At 33.7% G+C, this 19,539-nt stretch overlaps 1 protein-coding gene across 1 annotated transcript in view; it reads right to left on the reverse strand.

Moving 5' to 3' along the window:
* Window positions 1-214: 214 nt before the first annotated feature.
* LOC132564042 (anaphase-promoting complex subunit 4-like) overlaps window positions 215-19,539 on the reverse strand; it is an 87,277-nt gene continuing 67,952 nt past the window's right edge. The window contains exons 25-27 of the mRNA XM_060228789.1: window positions 3,703-3,879; window positions 1,886-1,988; window positions 215-1,288 (exon numbers count right to left, since the gene is read on the reverse strand). Coding sequence (XP_060084772.1) covers window positions 1,043-1,288; window positions 1,886-1,988; window positions 3,703-3,879 — 526 coding nt within the window. The 3' untranslated portion in view covers window positions 215-1,042. The remainder of the gene's footprint in view (window positions 1,289-1,885; window positions 1,989-3,702; window positions 3,880-19,539) is intronic.

Raw genomic sequence — 19,539 nt, forward strand, 5'->3', positions numbered from 1 at the left:
CGGAATTAAAAGACTAGGATACTTTTCAATATTGTAAACACAAAGTAAAGGAATCAAAATTGCAAAATATTTTTTTAATGATATTGTATGTATCAATAAAATTCATTTCAACATATTAACAGTTATTTTCAGACTCAAAAGCATTAGACCATTTAACAATGATACCGATGTTCACAATATGAACACCTTGGTCCATAGATTTTAACATCCCTGAATAACAATAAACATAGAATATTGATTTAATCTTGTGATATAAGAAGTTTCCAATAGTTAAAAATTCATATGATTAAAAAGTATTATATATTCTGTATACCTTTTCGCTGGTTAATCAAATATTGGTAGTGATCTTAATCTAAAAAAAATTATTTTCCTGTCTTTTTCCAAATAAACTTTAGAAGCATTGATCATGTAATCTATTGCCATTTTGTGGTGATGACTTTCAAATCATAACCAGAGATCAGCAAATGTATTACCCTCCACCAAGCCTGCTGGGTTATTGCCCAACGAACAGCAAGGGTCATTAGGCAAAGACTCCTTGTTGTAACTGGTGACTTCCTCAGTGAACAACATAGAGAAGGCCCATCACAGAGTTATTGGGATAAAGTGTCTTGTCCAAGGTCACAACCAAGACAGCTCTTCATTTCTCTGCTTATCACTGAAGCACCAACCTCTTTTGATTTTTCTCAGTTCCTCCAACCTGATCCTCAACTAACCCATTTAATTAAGAACTATGATTTTTCTATATACTTGGAATGCTTAAGTTTAATGTCCTTATCTTCTTATTCCATCAGGTTTCCCCTACTCACCTATCCCAACCAATATTTCACTCTGACTCCTAGTTTTGCTTTAGCTGATGAAGTGAAAATTCTCATTTTCCTTACATCTTACTTTCGAGTTCCCTTCATCTAAATTAAGAACTTTGATGCCATGCGGAGCCTTTTCTGATGAAACTGAGATTTTTTTTATTCCTATTCCTCAGGATTCTCCCCACTCCCCTAACCCCTATTCCATCCCAGCTTTATAATGATACTTGGCCCTTTTTTCAGCTGGGACTGAGGAAGTTAAGATTCTCCTTGTCTTCTTGTCCCTCCGAGTCCCCTTCCTCAACCTGCATCACACTATTCCCTTCTGGGATACCACTCATGTCACTGATGTCACCCTCCCCAACTTGAGCCCCACTTATGTCAGCTTCCGTCAAATCACCAGTCTCATCAGCCTCATCTTCATCTTCCTCTTCCTCCTCAGCATCCATCAGAAATATTCGAACTCGTCTCTTTGAGGAAAACAGCTGCATGGATAAAAAAGAAGCCAAGATTTAAAGAGTAAAACACTTCACATCTATCTCCATTACAATACTTAAAATATATACATCATGCACATCAATTTCTTTCAATCACTCTCATTCAAAACTAAGTGGTTCTGTTTAAAAATTAATTGGATATTTTATCTAAAATCTAGAAAACAAATCAAATAGACTCCTCTGATTTCTGTAACAACTGGAATGATATATGTATATTATAATTAGATATTGAAAAAATTTGGTGAAAATGTTGCAAAGAATTTAGAATCAGAGTTAAAATAATGGGAATGCATTATTTGACCACTGGAAACAAATTTTTGAACTAGTAAATGATTTGGTTTAAGACACAGATGTCCTGCTAAACACACTAGAATCTGGTCAGGTGTGGATGACATGATGTTATGATGATATTGGGTAAATGTGAACTAAATCTGTTGATATGACACTGATTTAGAACAGGACATGACACGAAAGAACGAGATGAAATGGGACAGACACATGAGTAACACTATATGAAATGAGAGGGTATGAAAACTTGCTTTAATTGTTTACCATTAAAACAATATACATCAGAGAATTACTCACAACAATAGCTGTTTTACGAGTACCGCTAACAGAAAAGGAGTGAGCCTTCATGTTATCAAGTCGCTGACAGTTCTCTAGCTTCTCACCAATATCAATCACATTCCTGAAACACATCCGCAAAACTGAAACATGTCAAATGCATCAAAAACATAGGCTTTCAGGAGAAAGACGTTTACATAAAACATCAATTAAACCTATACATAAATTACCTAGCTACAAAAATGGGTAACACCATACTGGGAAGTATTCTTATAAAGTGATGTCTTCTTGGAGGCAGCATTTCTGATAATATATTTCTTTTATACTATGGAAATAGGTCAAGCCATAATACTTATTTATTCAGTAATTATCAAACCTTAATCAAATTGAAACTTTATACAGTAATTATTAAATTAATTTTAACTTTATGTAACAATTATTAAATTTCAACCAAAATTCATAACTAAAGCAGCATATTCTCAAATTACACTGAATAAATTATCATTTTCTGAATGCAAATATTTATTCAGGAAACATTTTTGGAAATATGAAATCACCTATGTAAATGAATATGCATGAATTATATTATAACTACATTTTTTCTCTACCAGATTGTACTCATACAAGACAACTTCAAAATGACATTTTTTATTAAAATCACATATCCCAATATGACCATTCTCATTTTTTGAGTATTTAAAAAGAATCACATATACATTTAACTACAGATCTGTGTAAGTTTACTTTCCCACCATATGGTAAACATCCAAACAAATCTGACATTCAATACTTTCGATATCCAGATATTGAAATGATATTTATGAGTCAATGACACCCGAATCCTGTGACCTTTGACCTTGGTTATTGATAAACATCTTATGTCAAGGGCTATTAGATATGACCCCTTTAACACTAAGCCTGTTGTAGCACTGGCCTGGGAAAATAGATTTAATAATCCAAAGATAAAAGAATTATTGTTCAAAATGGATTAAAACACTTTTGGAATATATATTGTGGATATCAGCTATAAAGCCGTAATAAAACAAATATTATTGGTTTCAACGTAATATTTTCCACACCAGGCCCCAGTTCCATGAATCTTCCTTTACCTATAGAATTTGCCTTAAATTAAAAATGCCTATGGGCATAATTTAAGAAAATTTCCTTAAATTTACGATTTTCCTTAACTCACAATAATGCTTTTTTGATGGGAGTTAAGATTTCCCTAAGTCAAGAAGGATTCATGAAACTGGGGCCAGAATTAAAATTTGGTTGATGATTTATCGTTCATTAAACCCAAGGAGTGGAGCCAACACTGTTGCTTTCATGTTGGTTAAGAGTGTTCCACATGAAGTCTTTAAACTGGTTGACAACATGAAATAGATAGAACCAATTTACTCTGATCTTGTTGCAGTTGATATCCTACTTAGTTAGATCATTCATTAAAGATACACAGCTTATTTCTTAGTAAAATTGCTTCAAACATTGAACTTAATATTTATCACAATTGTATCTTCTATTTTACTAGATTTTATTAATTAAAATGAGGCAAACTAAATCTAAAAATCATATTTGCTGACTGTAATTTTTTCCTGCTACAAATCATATGTTATCACAATATGTTGCCATAAATTTTTTGTAATGTCAACATATTCACACAAAATTCTCTTTTAATTACAATCAAAATTGAAAAGCTAACATTCTACAAAACCATCAATCAATGAGACCATTATTACCGTCATGGCAACAGATTATTGATCCGAATTATCTCCCTTAGGATGATTCTCCTTTGTAACATATTTCAGTTCTCATAGATCACGAATGAATTTGTGACTTACAGGCTCACACCCTGGATACTGCCATCTGGTGGTACACTTGTGTACATGGAATCTGCAATTACTGCCAGAGGGAGCTGTACCAATACTGGTGTCTCATCATCACCCTCCTCAACTAATAGCAAAGAAAGTGTTCTCTCGTCATAGAAGCCAACATCTTGGAGGCGGTGCTTGCAAAATCTGTAACATAGAAAAGTTAACTTTATAAATTTGTTGAGCAATAAGCCAAAGCCTGGTATTAAGCCCACCATAATTAAAATTGCATTCAGTAGAACTACAAACAAATGCTATTTCATTGCTCTGCAATAAGCCCACCCTCTGAATGGGAGTCAGGATTTGTATTTTGGCCTGACAGATTTTGCTCTTAATATGTTGATGAATATGCAATATTTGTCATTTTTTTAAAGTTTACATTAACAAACCTAAATCTGCTACTAATTATCTGGTATATCATTATTCAGGATTATGAAATTTTTGCCGTCTTTCAAGTTAATAGTTTCTGCAATGAATACTTTTAAATAGCAAATTGCGGAACAATCTCAGTTTGGATTCAGTAATCACTATATCCTGTTAATAAATGTCCTATGATGTTTAGTCAATCTTGCTCATAATTTTGTTACAATATATCAAAATCTCTTTCAATAACAATCAAAACTAAAAAGCATATATCTTATTAAAACCATTAATCAATAAGAACATTACTCCTCTCATGATAACTGAAAGTGCATTATCTCCCTTTGGATGACTCTCCTATGATAACAACTAATTAGCTATTAAAATTATCTACTCACTTGAATCAAAGCAACCTAATTTGGAATGCAATGAATAAGTGAACACACAAAAACATTCAAATTATTAGTTTTTTAATTTTTTTATTTTGAAGATTTTATTTCCAATATCATTTTCTTTGTACATATCCAGCTCTATTTATTTTGCATTAAGCCAGGGGGCCAACATAAAAATTCTGACCCAAAATCAGGGAGGAGAAAAAAATAATCCATTTGTTTGTAATTATATATCAGTAGACATGAGTTGCAATGGCTTCCTCACTTCTAGTTCGGGTGTTCAAGGCTTAAAGCACAGAGGGGAGTTGCCAGGTATTGGCCACAGTTTGGCATTTTTTCTCCAGGAATTATGCCTTTCTTCCACCACCCAAACCTGGCATTTTCTTAAGTAACCTGGGTTATCAATAGAATATACAGCAACAATAAACTGAACTGGCTTATTTCTGTGTCTTGTTAACCCCTCAATCTTGAGTTATGACCACCCAAACCAAATCCGTTGTTGACTCTGGTGTTATAATGGTATGTTGTGAATATAAACCAAATCTGTTCACAAATTTATGAGATATCTTGTGCAGAGGCTTGTCACATCACCTGTATGCTTCCACTCACTTGGGCACCACTGCACAGACCAAATGATAACTTTATTCCCAATCTTATCTTCATCACCTAACTATGTAATTCTACCAAACCACAAAAAATGAGGGAGGGCTTCATTACCAGACATGGACTTATCACTGGATAAATACAACTCCTCCAAACAGCCCCTGGTGTTGTAGTCTAGTTAACATCAACAAATATGGGTGGGCTTATTACCAGACATGGGCTTATCATTGGATAAATACAACTCTTCCAAACAGACCCTGTAGTCTTAGTCTTGTTAATCATAAGTACCATATTTGCATACTAATGTTATGGTAAGTATTACCTCATGAAAATTGGTTTTACATGAAAAAACCTCAATTTAAGTCTAAAACATTCCTGCACATTTTTTAATGTATGTACATGGCCATAACTTTGGCACACTTACAGCCTTAACAAAGGTCAATACACTTACAATACTTATCGTTATCTATCTAAGTAGGTAAAATTGAATTCATAAACACAGGTAGAGCGTAAAAAGGATAATTTGATAATTAAATTAATGGTCAAAAATATTATACCTGATACTACCAAAAAATAGTTGTCTGATCATTAACTACTTTACCTTCATAAAATACTTGATACTTTTGTCATGTTTTCTTTTAATCTTCAAAATTACAACCTTCAGATGATTAATGATTTTGATACAATTTTAATGATTTTTTTAAATAAATATATTTTTCAGTCATTTTTTTAAACTTTAGTATAAGGCTTGTAATTACAGAAACATGATGCCACATCATACGTCATCCATACTTTTTGAATTGCTTAATGGTAAACAAACATGCGAAAACATTCCGATGATTTCTACTGAATAATACTCAACTACGAAAGCACAAATTTCTATACAAAGTTTACATGCAGCCCAAACCAAATACTGCTATCCTTCTTAATTCATTTCTACATTCATGACTAGTAATTTATTTTCAAATCAATGGAAAAAAATATCTTGTACCGAATTAAACTGCAAAAAAAGTGTTTTATGGATGTTTCTATGACATTAAACTGGATTTTAAATTATTTTATAAAACAGAACGACTTATTCTAAAGGGACAGCTAATAATTTTTTACAATTGTGAACGGAAATAGGTCCATGACCATGTCGTTTTAAAGCTTCTGTCCCATGGACAGATTTAATTAACATTATTCAAACTTCAGTAGGTCAAGGATTGATGAATCAAATTTAAAAACGTATTTTAACTTCATAACTAGAAAACATGTCTAAGATATGAATGCCTTCACTTGTATGTGAACCTGAATCTGATCAGGCATAAAATATGATGTTATGTTACTATGAGTAAATATAAACCAAATCTGTTGGGAGGTTCTAAAGATATGACAATGACATGTAACAGGATGAGATGGAACAAGACAGGATGGGGCATAATGGATGAATATTTATTTTACAGTAACAATATATGCCTGCACAAAATAAATCAAAATGACAATGACAATTAAACCTCAGATATGTACAGGTTTATTCAACATGTGGAAATGAGACAAATTTGCAGGTTGTTAATGATATTCTTATATACAAATGTAGCTAATTTTTTCCTGTTAATTTGAAATAAACTTTATGTATTTTCCAATCAAATGTGAAACAAGTTATTGCAACTTTGACTAATTACTTCTGTTGGCCTGGATGTAAGCACACAAGAGGTCTTACTGTGGGAGGAAAATGGAGTACCCAGAGAAAACCCATGTGGTTGGGCAGGTGACCCTCTACCTTTTTACGTCCATTCCAAGAATCGGACCCTGGACAGCTAGGTGTAAGGTGAGTGCATTTCTGTTGCAACACCTGACCACCCCTTTTAAACCAATAATATCATGCTGCTCTTCACACTATACCTAACCTTTGTCTTTGAGTGGTAGAAGTGGTGTTGATATATGCTTAGATACATGTATTATGCATCAGTTTGATTTATTGCTGTTTAACGTCCTTCTAACAGCCAGGGTCATTTAAGGACATGCCAGGTTTGGGTGGTGAAGAAAGCCAGAGTTCCTGAAGAAAAAACCATCGACCTGCAGCCAGTACCTGGTGACTACCCCATGATTCCGCAACCCAGAGGTAAAGGGCAAGTGATACAGATTGTAAGACGTCTTGAACACTTGGCCACCGTAGTCTCTAGTTATTTTAGAACTCTTAAGAGATGAGAAACATGTTTCAGTAAAAATAACATAAAACCTTAAGTCTATGTATATACTTGTTACAGTAAGGTAGCATACATCCTGAAAATTTCTTGTCCCATTAAGGAAGAATACAGCCATTATATATAAGGCTAAATGTCACAGAAAGGCAGCATACATCCTTAAGTTTCCATGTCACAGTAAGATTGTATACATCTGATGACGGCCACATAGCGGTCGAAACATGTCGGCAATTTCACTAAAGTCTTCGTGTTGTTGAGTTTCCTTTTTTATTTTGATTATCATTAATCTCTGTATCAAAGCAAGGTAGTATGCATCCTTAAGTGTCAATGTAACAGGGTTTGCATACATTATTCAGACTCTATTTCACAGAAAGGTAGCATACACCCTTAAGTCTCTTTGTCACAGGTAAGTAGCACATAGCATACACCCTTAAGTCTCTTTGTCACAGGTAGGTAACATATATATCCTTAAGTCTCCATGTCACAGCAGCATACATTCTTATTTGAACGGCAAATTTGATTACATTACATTAGTAATATGATTTGAAGTAGGAAAATCAAATACAGATCTAAGTATTGATTTAAAAGGAGGCAATAGATATATGCAACATCGATTCTCTGTGAAAAGTATTAAAAAAAACTCAAAGAAAATTTTTGAAACGTAAATGTAAAACAGAGTTTAAGATAGATCTTATCAAAATGGAAGTGAAAATTGAAATTGCAGTTTTTTTTCATTTTTCTATAAGTGATCAATTTTCTGCATCAAAGTTTTTTGACTTGTTCAAATTGACCCAAGGTTCTGCAACACTAAACTTGTACTAATGTGAAATGGAGCATACAAATTTTCACACTTTCAGAAGAAAAACACATATCCTAAACATTTCAGTACTTTCTGATAGCTATGGGCATCAATCTTATCAGAGTAACTTTTTTTTTATAAACACATTGATAAACACATGAACCATGTCTGTGGTTTATGATAAGGCTAGATGTCTTCATGGACATATGAACCTCCATGTAAAAAAAACAGTACAAAAATCCTTCATGATGTCCATTACAAAATACTAGGCACACCTTTTTACGAGATGGCCCATTACCCTATGATTCATGGCCATGCTGCATTTTTTTCTTCCAAGGAACAAACAAAAAATTTGATGTGAACAATTTAGAATTGAGTATTATACTATAAAAGAGAAATTATCATCTTGGTATGGTGACCAAAAATAATTGTTTATCAAATTGACCAAATAATGTATTTATCAGAGATTTATGGGCTTTCAATGAGTTGTTTATTTGTTGGGAAGACATTAGGTTAACCTTTTAGACTCTCAATTAGACCTACATAGTAGACATATATCCTGGAGCATTCAAACATTTTGCAGACCCTGATCGTACACAATATACCAGAGTCAAAATATTTACCTGTCCATACTTTTAGTGTCACAAGTCAATTTTCACACCTATTTCTTAATTTGGATATATTTTTCCGAAATGTTCTTGTAGTATAAACAGATATCTAAACTCTAAGTCAAAATCATTCCCTTCATGATTGAGAAAATTTTTTGTACAAAAGGAAAGAGTATTTTTTAACATAAATCTAGAGTAAAAGTATTTTTTAACATAAATCTAGAGTTAGATAGAGTAGACCCAAACTATGAATTAAACAGCATCATACAGCAGTTTCTAGGACATCCAGGGTAATAATTACGGGAATGGGTACATGTTTAGATGGCCACCAAGGAAAGAAAATAAAGTATGGAAAGAAAGAACAAAATAAGATAGAAAGAGAAAAAGTCCAGATCCCACATTTTGCAATCAATCTTACTAAGTCTGTTCAGAAGAAAGATATGGAGGAAAACCCACAAATCTGCTGGAGACCCATTTCTTGTTGCCTTCTATGATCATGCAATGAAATACATCAGACTCTATTCTTGGACTTGCTGATGTCCCCTGATTCGATGACAACAGAGTTCTCATGCTGTGTGGTAGGACTGCAGCATAAAATCACATAAATTAGATACCTTGAAAACAAAACCTATCATAATCCATAACATCATCTGAGTGAAATTTACATCTTTTTTTTGGAGGTAACACATTCGCCTCCCTCTTTGCTGTTCGGGGTTCGATTTTTCAAACAGACTTGAAAAGGTAGCAGGTCACCAGCCTACTTATGTGGATTTTCTACAGGTACTCAGGCTACCCTCCACCCTAACACTCCCACCCCTACATTTACACTCAGACCAACAAGATTAATCAGTGTAACCTGAAATAACTTGTTTTGCAATAAATACAGTTTATATCCATGTGCCTTGTTTATCGTTTTTTGCTTTCATCTTTGGTTAAACACCTCCACAAGGAAACTTCACATTGAGTTTAATGTTGAAAATCTGATTGCATGAAATACCTGTACCACCCAGCAGCCATTGTAAAATGACAATGGATTTTTCCCTTCACTTAGTATTTTGGTCTTGCCTATGGGACAAATTTGTCCTGGTCTGTGTTATTAGGAACTTTATATTGTTATTGTGTATCATGATAGCTGAAACAGACTGACTTTTGAAACATATAATGCCCAGGGGGACAAATGGTACTAGTTCCTACCAGAATATCATAAAAAACTAACTTAGTGAACCAATTAAAATAAAATTAAAAAAACATAACTGTTTTATTACAAACAAATATTTCTGGGAATTTTAGATTTAAACTGAATTTATAAAACACAAATATTTTATGATAAAAAAGAACCTGAAAAATTTCAAGTTAACCGATAACAGAGAAATTGTAAAAAAAATCAATAAACAATAAAACCTGGTACAGAAGGCAATCGGGCAATAATGGAGATTTCATCTGGATTTAAACATCAAAACATGATTGAAACATGTGTCAATATTCTTAAGCTGTTAAAAAGGACATCACCTAAGAACTTGGGACAACCATCACCATTTGGCCACTGGACAATACCTGTGGTCATCTTTGTGTCCTGCTGGTCATCTTCATATGTGACCCTATCAATGCAAACGCAGAAAAATACCACAGGGCTGATGGTCAATTTTCAGACACCACTATCATCTTTTAATCCATTAACAAAAGGATGCAGCATTTTTATGACTTATTTTACAGCTGTCCACCACAAATAACAATAATTTGTACCCCTGGGAGTGACCCATCACATGACCTGTCCAAAAGGTCACATGACCTTGGCTGGATGTCGCTTGACCTTAATGGCCATGTAGCTACTTTGTCATACTGCACAGACAGCTACTTAGGGTCGTCCTATTGTAGTGTGACACCGTATTGTCCAGTCGTAATGGACATTTGAGTAAAGGTGAGATTCTAGGTGAATCTTCGTTAAAGAAAATCTCGTCTTTTACAACTGAAATTTCTCAATAAAGCACGCATCTTTATGTGAGAAGGTGTGTTAGGGATTAGAGCGGTCAAGAGTGGACAAGACAGGCAGCATGTTACTACAGATCTCACGGTGGTCATCTCTGTGGTGGACATGGTCATTCAAGAATTTTTGCATTATAATACTGGACAATAAATCAAATGGTTAACTGACCATGTTTCTAAATCAAGTGACCGAGGAATTACAGTTATACATCTATGACTGTAACATCTGATGCGTCTTAAATCAGGTGTCAGGCTAAATTGATACAGACCAAACAGAGACATGACTATTTGTAACAAAATAAAACTAACTGAAACTGACCACTTTTAATAAACGTCATTATTGCAGCATATGCAACTACACACTAATTTTTTGGTTTTGGTATGAATGGCAAATAAAATAATATAAAAAATCTTCACAAAATTTTACAAATAAAAGTAGCACAATATATGTACCACTGACAGCTTCATAAAACATGAAAAAAATGTTACCAGGTAAGCCAAAATTAAGGACAGCTTGATAAATGGATGAAAGGTCAAATTCTTATTTACTGTAAAACCAAAAATTTTAGTGGATATTTTATTTTTGTCTATTTTGTGGGCACTCTTAATCCCTGGAATTACTTGTCCATAAACTCTTAAAATTAGTTTAAGTAGATTTATTGAGCTATAATTATCTACAAAATCAGGTATTCACCAAAACAAGCATTTTTTGAAAAACCACAAAAATTGAGTCCCACTAAAAGATATGATTTTACAGTACATAAAATAAAGCACAAGGCTCAGGATACAGCTAAGTATAACAAAAAGAACTTTACTTCCATCAGACGTACATGTACATCACACAGTAACTAAACACTATCATCAGAAGTTCATGTAAATTCTACTAATACCCTAATGCCAGGTTCTTGACACCATTTGCTGCAGCTGATGCAATTTTTCACCTCCTAATTGAAGAGTTCGATTGATCCTGTTTGAGACATTAAATGAGAGTTTCAACATAATATTGACATAAAGAATAATATACCTTATCCCTGCTACAACATTTTGCTATTAATATTCATATAAGTATGCATGGTCAGTCCAGTTTAAAGATACTGATTTGACCATTGTCCACTCTGTACACTGAATGGTCAAACCTTCAAAGAAAGCTGTGGTGATCCTTGGACTTGATCAGGCTAATTACATATTCATAAATTTGAGTGGACATCTGATGACCAGTGGCCTGAACAGCCTATGGTCAGAAAATATCATACATGACTGCACTGGTCATTGTTTTGGCTTTTAATGACAGATGTGCATTGCATTAGTGCATACAGAATTAGTAAAGGTGACTGCAAAGGACATCTCAGGGCACAGAATCAGTAAAACGGACTGGAGATCACCGGCCGCAGCTGACCATTGGTGTCAGTTAAGGTCATGTAGCACTGATGCTGCACTGGTCAACTCAGGCCACAGTGGTCCTGAGGACAAATATCGTTTCTGCTGAGGTCATGTGATGGTCAGAATTAAAATTAATTTATTTTCAGCGGTCAGTTTTGACTAAATTTGACAACTTACATTCAAACCATCTGCATTTCTAGTATCCACTGTGTCATTTTTTTTATTCAAATTTCTTAAAATCTACAATAACTTGTGGAACTATTGTGTAAATTTCTTATTATATTTCTTTCAATCTACATACTTGAGATACTGGTGTGTAAATTTCTTGGATTTAATTTTTTTTTTCAATCTACAATTTGTGAGAATGTAACATCTGTAAAGTCAAAAGTAGACAAAGATGTACAATAATGCAATATAATACAAAACTCTCTGATCCATTTTGTCCAGAAAAATGTTCATGCAGAATTGAAATTCATATATGTAAGATTTTGACACTTATTATGATATTTTCTGACCAGAAAATACTACTTGGACTAAAATTGTGTCAAAGTTCCAACAAGAAAACAATCTGCAGCTATAGTTTGCTAACATGCTAAGCTTAAACACCTGTCATTGCTAAAAAGTTTAAATATATCCTTGTCACCATTAATATTTTTTCCGAAAAATTACAATACATGTAGGAAATTTTTTTTTCTTCTTCTCCAACCCCCCCCAATTGTCCAAGACATTTGTGCCATTTGTACCAGATGTGTGCTTTCTGTATGTATATTCGTATTTTTGAGATTTTAATTAATTCATTCCAAATCTTAAAGTGTACTACCTACCATTGTTTAGCATTGAAAAATATATTTGTTAACCTATTTATTCTAAAGTATATAAGTCAATCGCAACAGGTTCGGGATAAGTTGATTTTTATTCGAATAAAAATCAACTTATCCCGAACCTGTTGCGATTGACTTATATACTTTGGTTTCCCCTATTCCTTCAATCGCCCTGCATACCGGGTGGTATCCGGGCAAGGGATATAAAGAACCAACGGAACCTTAATAAAAGTCAAGGCGTTGGCTCTACCCCTGGATTTACCTATTTATTCTATATCCAAAATTACCAAATTAAAGTTTGTATAACTTACAATCATTAATTCAATTAAGTCATCTGAAGTTAATAATTTAGGACTGAGAAAAACAGAAAATACAGTTTCAAGAATACACTTTATCTCAAACAAAATAGAATTAAGAATTTTTCTTTCATACATAAAACAAATTTCAATGCATGAATATTTTCTTAAATATTTACTTCTTAAATTTGATCTGTCAACAATCTTACTAAATTTCAAGTCAGTCTTTTAAAATGCAATCACATTTTTATAAACTCAGAATTTAATAAGATTTTCACAGCCATTTCTCACCATTGGATTCATATCTTAACATTTAATGATAAATTTTATGGAAGGATAATGACCGAAACTGACCACTGGTCAACCAATATTTATTTCTTTGTTGGATTTATTTTCATAGTTTAACCACAATATTTTTATGACTGGACAAAGGTCAGTTTTATTCAACATTTCACATCAGTCAGTCCATTGTCCCTGAAACTGACCACCACATTATTTTAGAAACCTTGAGGGATATTTTTTTCTGACCGGTGGGTTACAAGTTTCACATCAGCACCTCTGTTGACCAAACAAAAGCTTGACCACCACTTTGTGCTATTGATACCCCAGGAAATGTTTTTTAACTGACCACTTGTCCTGAGCTGACAGTTCCGCTAACAAAGATGGACACCCAAACCGGGTCAAGAGTCACTGGTATTTAAAATACAAACAATGGTATTTTTTTAAAAGCTAAGATGAGGAAGGATGTCCTGAGAAGGGATCAATAACAGGCACTGGTCCGAAGGGTCAGTTATGTCTGACCAGTGTCCAGTACAGCCGGACAAGTATACAAATCACACTATTTTTCATCAAGCAATAAAAAGTATTCCAATGCTATTGATAGCTTGTCCTGGTATAAAGAGTGAGAAATATACAATGATCGATATGACCTCAGTCTTTGTTAGTGGTCAAGTGGTCAGTGTTATGTCCTGGCATCCCAGGGCAGTGGTCAGTTTTTGAGGTAGTGTTTAGAGTATGGTCACCTCAGTCCAGAACATAAGGACCAGCCGTCTTGACCATCAACAATTAATCCTACTAATTCTATTGGTGCACAGGTCACAGTAAACAAACATATCATAGCCATCTGAACGGGACTGACCATGCCAGGTCTTTGTTAAGTAGACTCAGATGGCTGGTCAATTTAGGTCAATCAAGTTTTTGGATAAAGAGGTAGAGCTACTGATGCAGCAGGCAAATGATTTGCTGGTCAATGCAATTGGTCAGTAGATATATGATAAGAAGACTAGGTGTTGAAAATTAGGAGAGGCCCTTTCTACTGATTTAAAATTATTTCTTCCTTCCAACATCTCAACTGTTGTACAAGATTCTCTCTTCCAAAACAAAAATACAGCTTATGTTTTAAGATATTGACCCCATATGCTATCTATCCTGAAACATTTTTTTGAAAATTCAAAGTATCCAAACTTTCAGCATGTGTTAAAATTGTGTTTAAATGATGTTGATGTGTTCCTGAATTAACCTTCACTTTGACCTTCAACAGTGACCTTGACCTATGCAATATCAAATTCCCATTTTGCAGTCTATACCATGTCTGCAGTTTCCTTCAAGTACCTGCAACAATGAGTAAGTCAAAGTAAGCCATACAGCTCAGAATGAATTGTTAAATGGCGAGATTTGGGATTTGACATTGGACAGTGACCTTGAGGACATCCTCTACTTTCACCATGTACTGACCCACTCAATCAGTTTAAAATCTATGGTAACATAAGACATTTGAAAAAATACAGAAAGAAAGAAAAAAAGAAAGAAAGAAAGAAAGAAAGAAAGAAAGAAAGAAAGAAAGAAAGAAAGAAAGAAAGGTAGAAAGAAACAATGAAACAAAGAAACAAAGGAAGTAATGAAGGAAGACATGGACAACACTGTATAATGTACCTTCAGTTAGCGAGATGAAATGGACTAAACAGATTGATAAAAAAATGAATTTTTGCTGAATAAATACAGGTACATAGAGGTGAAAAATTAATGGGAGTACTGGTGAGAGACCAATTTGAAGAACAGATGGTTGATATTGTCTGGTTTTGATGTGATAAAGTTACCGCACCAACAGTAATTAATACTATATTAATTACAGATCTCAATATACCTGATATATTGGGGTATGAAAATATGTCATCCTCAGCAGCCACAAGCTGGCGAACAAAAGAAATCATATGACTATCTGTAACGATTAATTTAATATGATGACAACTAGCGTCAGTACAGGTATCAACTCACCTGTATATCACAGGTAAAAACTCAGGTAAAACACTGTTACAAACAACCTAATGAATTATCAATGGCGGAAGTAGAAAATGACTTTTTTTGTGACAGACTTCTGTCATCACCTTTGTTTGGGTTGTTTGCATAAGTCGCTTAACGGTTTCTGATCCACACGATCACACTAAAGCACAAAGGCCAACCGTCCAATTTGGATAGGTAAAAACACTAATTATGTTATATTATTCGGACCAATTTTCACCTGAGTAGCTGGTGTAACTGACATGAAAGAGGTGTTTATTGTTCCAGTCGTGTGATATATACTGTTATGTAGGTATGATGATACTAGCCATTTTATGTAGGGAGTGGGGTGGAAGGGATGGGGGTGGATGGGGGGGGGGTTCAGGTGTTCTGATGTCAGATAATTTCACATTTTTTTAACATTTGCTGGTCATTTTACAAACAGGTATTTCTCAGTAGACAGTAGACATCACAGCACTAATCACTTTCAAGGTATGAAAATTGTCTTCTAACTCCTCTGGAGTCAATTAACACGAACATCTATTATATTTTACATACTGCAAAATCATATATTTTATCAGGCTCAGATTTTGTAGTTTTCAAATTATGGATTTTTTCGGTACTTGATTTTGTAGATAAATCTTGCTGACAAAATCCAACAGTATTATATAAACCATGTTATCGGTGTATAATTTCATGAACCTATAGATTTGTGGGTTTAGTGTAATGACGAATTAAACGAAAATAAATTCTCTGTGAAATTAATAATTTTACAGTAGGTAATCTCCATGAGTAACAGTCCAATAAGATTTTATGTTTGTTCTTATACTTAATTATCTATCCAATAATAAGCCCATGTCTGGTAATAAGCTCACCTCCTAATGTTGATTGCACTCTTGTGTAATAAGCCCACCTCTTAATGGTGATTTTACTGTCATGTAATAAGCTCACATCCTAATGGTGATTTTACTGTCATATGATAAGTCCACTTCCTAATGTTGATTTCACTGTCATGAAATAAGCCCACCTTCTAATGTTCATGTAACTGTTCTGTAATAAGCCCACCTCCTAACATTGATGTCAGTTTCATTAAATAAGCCACCATCTCACATTAAAGTCATTATCATGTAATAAGCCCACCTTCTAACATTGATGACCCTTTCATGAAATAAGCCCACCTCCTAACATTGATGGCACTTTCATGAAATAGGCCCAACTCCTAATATTGATGTCAATGTCATATAATAAGCCATCACCTAACATTGATGTCACTGTCTTATAATAAGCCCACCTCCTAACATTGAAGGCACTGTCATGAAATAAATCCAACTCCTCATATTGATGTTACTGTCATGTAATAAGCCATCACCTAACATTGATGTCACTGTCTTGTAATAAGCCCACCTCCTAACATTGAAGGCACTGTCATGAAATAAACCCAACTCCTCATATTGATGTTACTGTCTTGTAATAAGCCCACCACCTAACATTGATGTCACTGTTATGAAATAAACCCACCACCTAACATTGTTGTCACTGATATGAAATAAGACTGGAGTGTTCTATCAGATAAAAATTCCATTACATTTTTAAAACTGATCATGATGTTCTTTTCCAACATACATACAAACACATACCTGCAATCATTTTGCTTTCCTGTATATGCTTAAAATAGCAAAGATACTACAATGTTGTATTTTTAATGGTGCTAAATTTTGTGATTTTACCCAAGGTTTGAGGCAAATAGAATATATTTTCCACAATAGATTTCTGTATCAAGTCTTGTTTCCATTCTAACAATTTTATCACAAATTTATTCTACCCTTAAAATAACGATAAATAGGAACACTTGAATTTTTTTAACTTTGACAATAACTGAATTATCCTTCTTCGATAATCTAATAATATTCAATACACTCAATCATCGAAAATACAATCTCTAACCGCCTTCGGATATCGTATTTACACTGGGTCACTGATAGGTAGACAAATATCCTGACCTTGACCTTTCCATAAAAGAGGTTCCCTGACTTTGATATTTCTGTGATCATACATACAATATATTGTAGTATTTGACCAATCTCACGCCCTCAGACAAGAACAGTACCGAAAAAACACCCCATAAAGATTTATTGTAGGTGTCTTATTTCACAGTTATAAGGTCATAGAGTGCAATTCTATGCAAGTTCCAATTATTAAAAAGAGCCTTGTTATTAGATGTCAATAATGCAAAAATAACAAAATTTTTTATTATAGAATTTGTTAAAAAGAAATTGTAACGTACAGTTCTACAATATATTTCTTTGTTCCTTCATTTATTATGAGTGGAGAACTTACACAGACCAAGTTTTAACAGAGAAATCAAAGCAACAAAACTTAATATACATAAAAATTTATTAAAAAAGTGCCAACATTAAACATGCAAGGAACTAAATCCCATAGGAAACTGTGACAGGTATTGCTGATTTTGATATCAAGACCATCCCTTCAAAGACACAATGGTAGAAAGTAATCATGTAACATCATTATATGATGAAGAAATAAGACATCAGAGAAATTCCATATCTGGTGCATAAGTAGTAAGCTTATAGTCCATATCTGGTGTATAAGTAATAAAATATAGTCCATATTGCCTGCCTGAGTAATATTTTAGATACTTCAATACAAATACGATGAGGTATTTACTTTAGAAATTTGAGAATGGCTGGCAACACATCATGATATGAATGAGAATATTGTATATCGTTGAGTGTTGTGCCTATGTACATGTAACCTCATGTGAAGATCTGAAATATGTAGACTGACACTTGCTACCTGTGGCACATTCTGTTTCTCAGAAAGCCAAGAAACTGACTGGTCTGTGCTGTTTTGATTGTGTCCTTAAGCAAAACTCTCCACTCCAATAGCTCAGGATCACACACACTGGGCCTCCTGTAAGTTAAGTGAGGTAACCACCAACAACTACAAGAATACTTTGCCTCAAAATGACCCTGGCTGTTCACAGAGCCATGAATGCAGCAATACAAAACAAATCACAGCCACCAGTATGTGATTTTCCAAAAATGTAGACTTGAAAATGCACAAATATTTCTGTTAAAATTTGTCAGGATTGATTTTTGCACCAATTTCTGTCATCTTAAAAAATTGTGTTTACTTAAGCCACAGATCCATTTGAAGATACTATTCTGTGTGTTTAATACATAACAGGTTTTCCATCCTAATCTCATCCTTGTAATAGCCAGCCTTTGTTTATTTACACCTGGGTGAAATTTAATTAAAATATTTTCAAAGATCAAAGAAAATATTGGTTTTGTGACAACAGGTAGACATGCTCACCTGTTTATCTTAATTAACACTGAACGCATGCAAAATTTACCTTATCCAATAAGAAATTAATTCACAAAATAGACGCCACATGGGGATATAAAAATAGCCTTATTGTTAAGGTGGTATACAGGTAAATATTGTATATATAAACCTGTTTATTAATCAAAGCCCAGGTGGGAGAAATTTATCCAGGTAGGCAGTGCACCCATATCAGTAAAGTTCTCCTTTGTTCAAATTACTTTTATCTTTATTTACAAATAAGGCATTTATAATTCATTTTCATTGTAGGTGAAAGGTACAGGTGTTGTTTCAGGTAAGTGTATCAATTAAGGCAGGTGAAAATTTGCCAGGTGAGCAGACAGGGTTATTCATTTCTCGCTTTGTTTCTCTACATGTACTAATGACACCTCTGTGTATCAGGAAACACAATTAAAATTCACAGCATATTTATCAAATAATTTGTTGTTTTTTTTTCATATTATGACATATATGACAGTAGGCAAACGATAAACAAAAAGTTTAAAACATCTGTTTAATTAAGACCCAAGTAAAGTGAATGCTTGACAGGTATATGACAATGACCACAGGTAAATCTCTCATCTAAGGAAAACATATCTATACACGATAGCTATATCTCTCACCTGTGGTATATATACCTATATATTTTTCATGACCCTTTGAAAGATTCTACATACTATCTAATGAATTCTGATCAGGTTACGAACTATCTACCACACTTTTCTGCTGCCCTTGTGGCAATTTGCTCTAACCTCAT

Source organism: Ylistrum balloti, unplaced genomic scaffold (assembly GCF_031769215.1).
Source record: "Ylistrum balloti isolate Yb309-2 unplaced genomic scaffold, AGI_CSIRO_Ybal_v1 Utg369678, whole genome shotgun sequence".
NCBI classification, from domain to species: domain Eukaryota; kingdom Metazoa; phylum Mollusca; class Bivalvia; order Pectinida; family Pectinidae; genus Ylistrum; species Ylistrum balloti.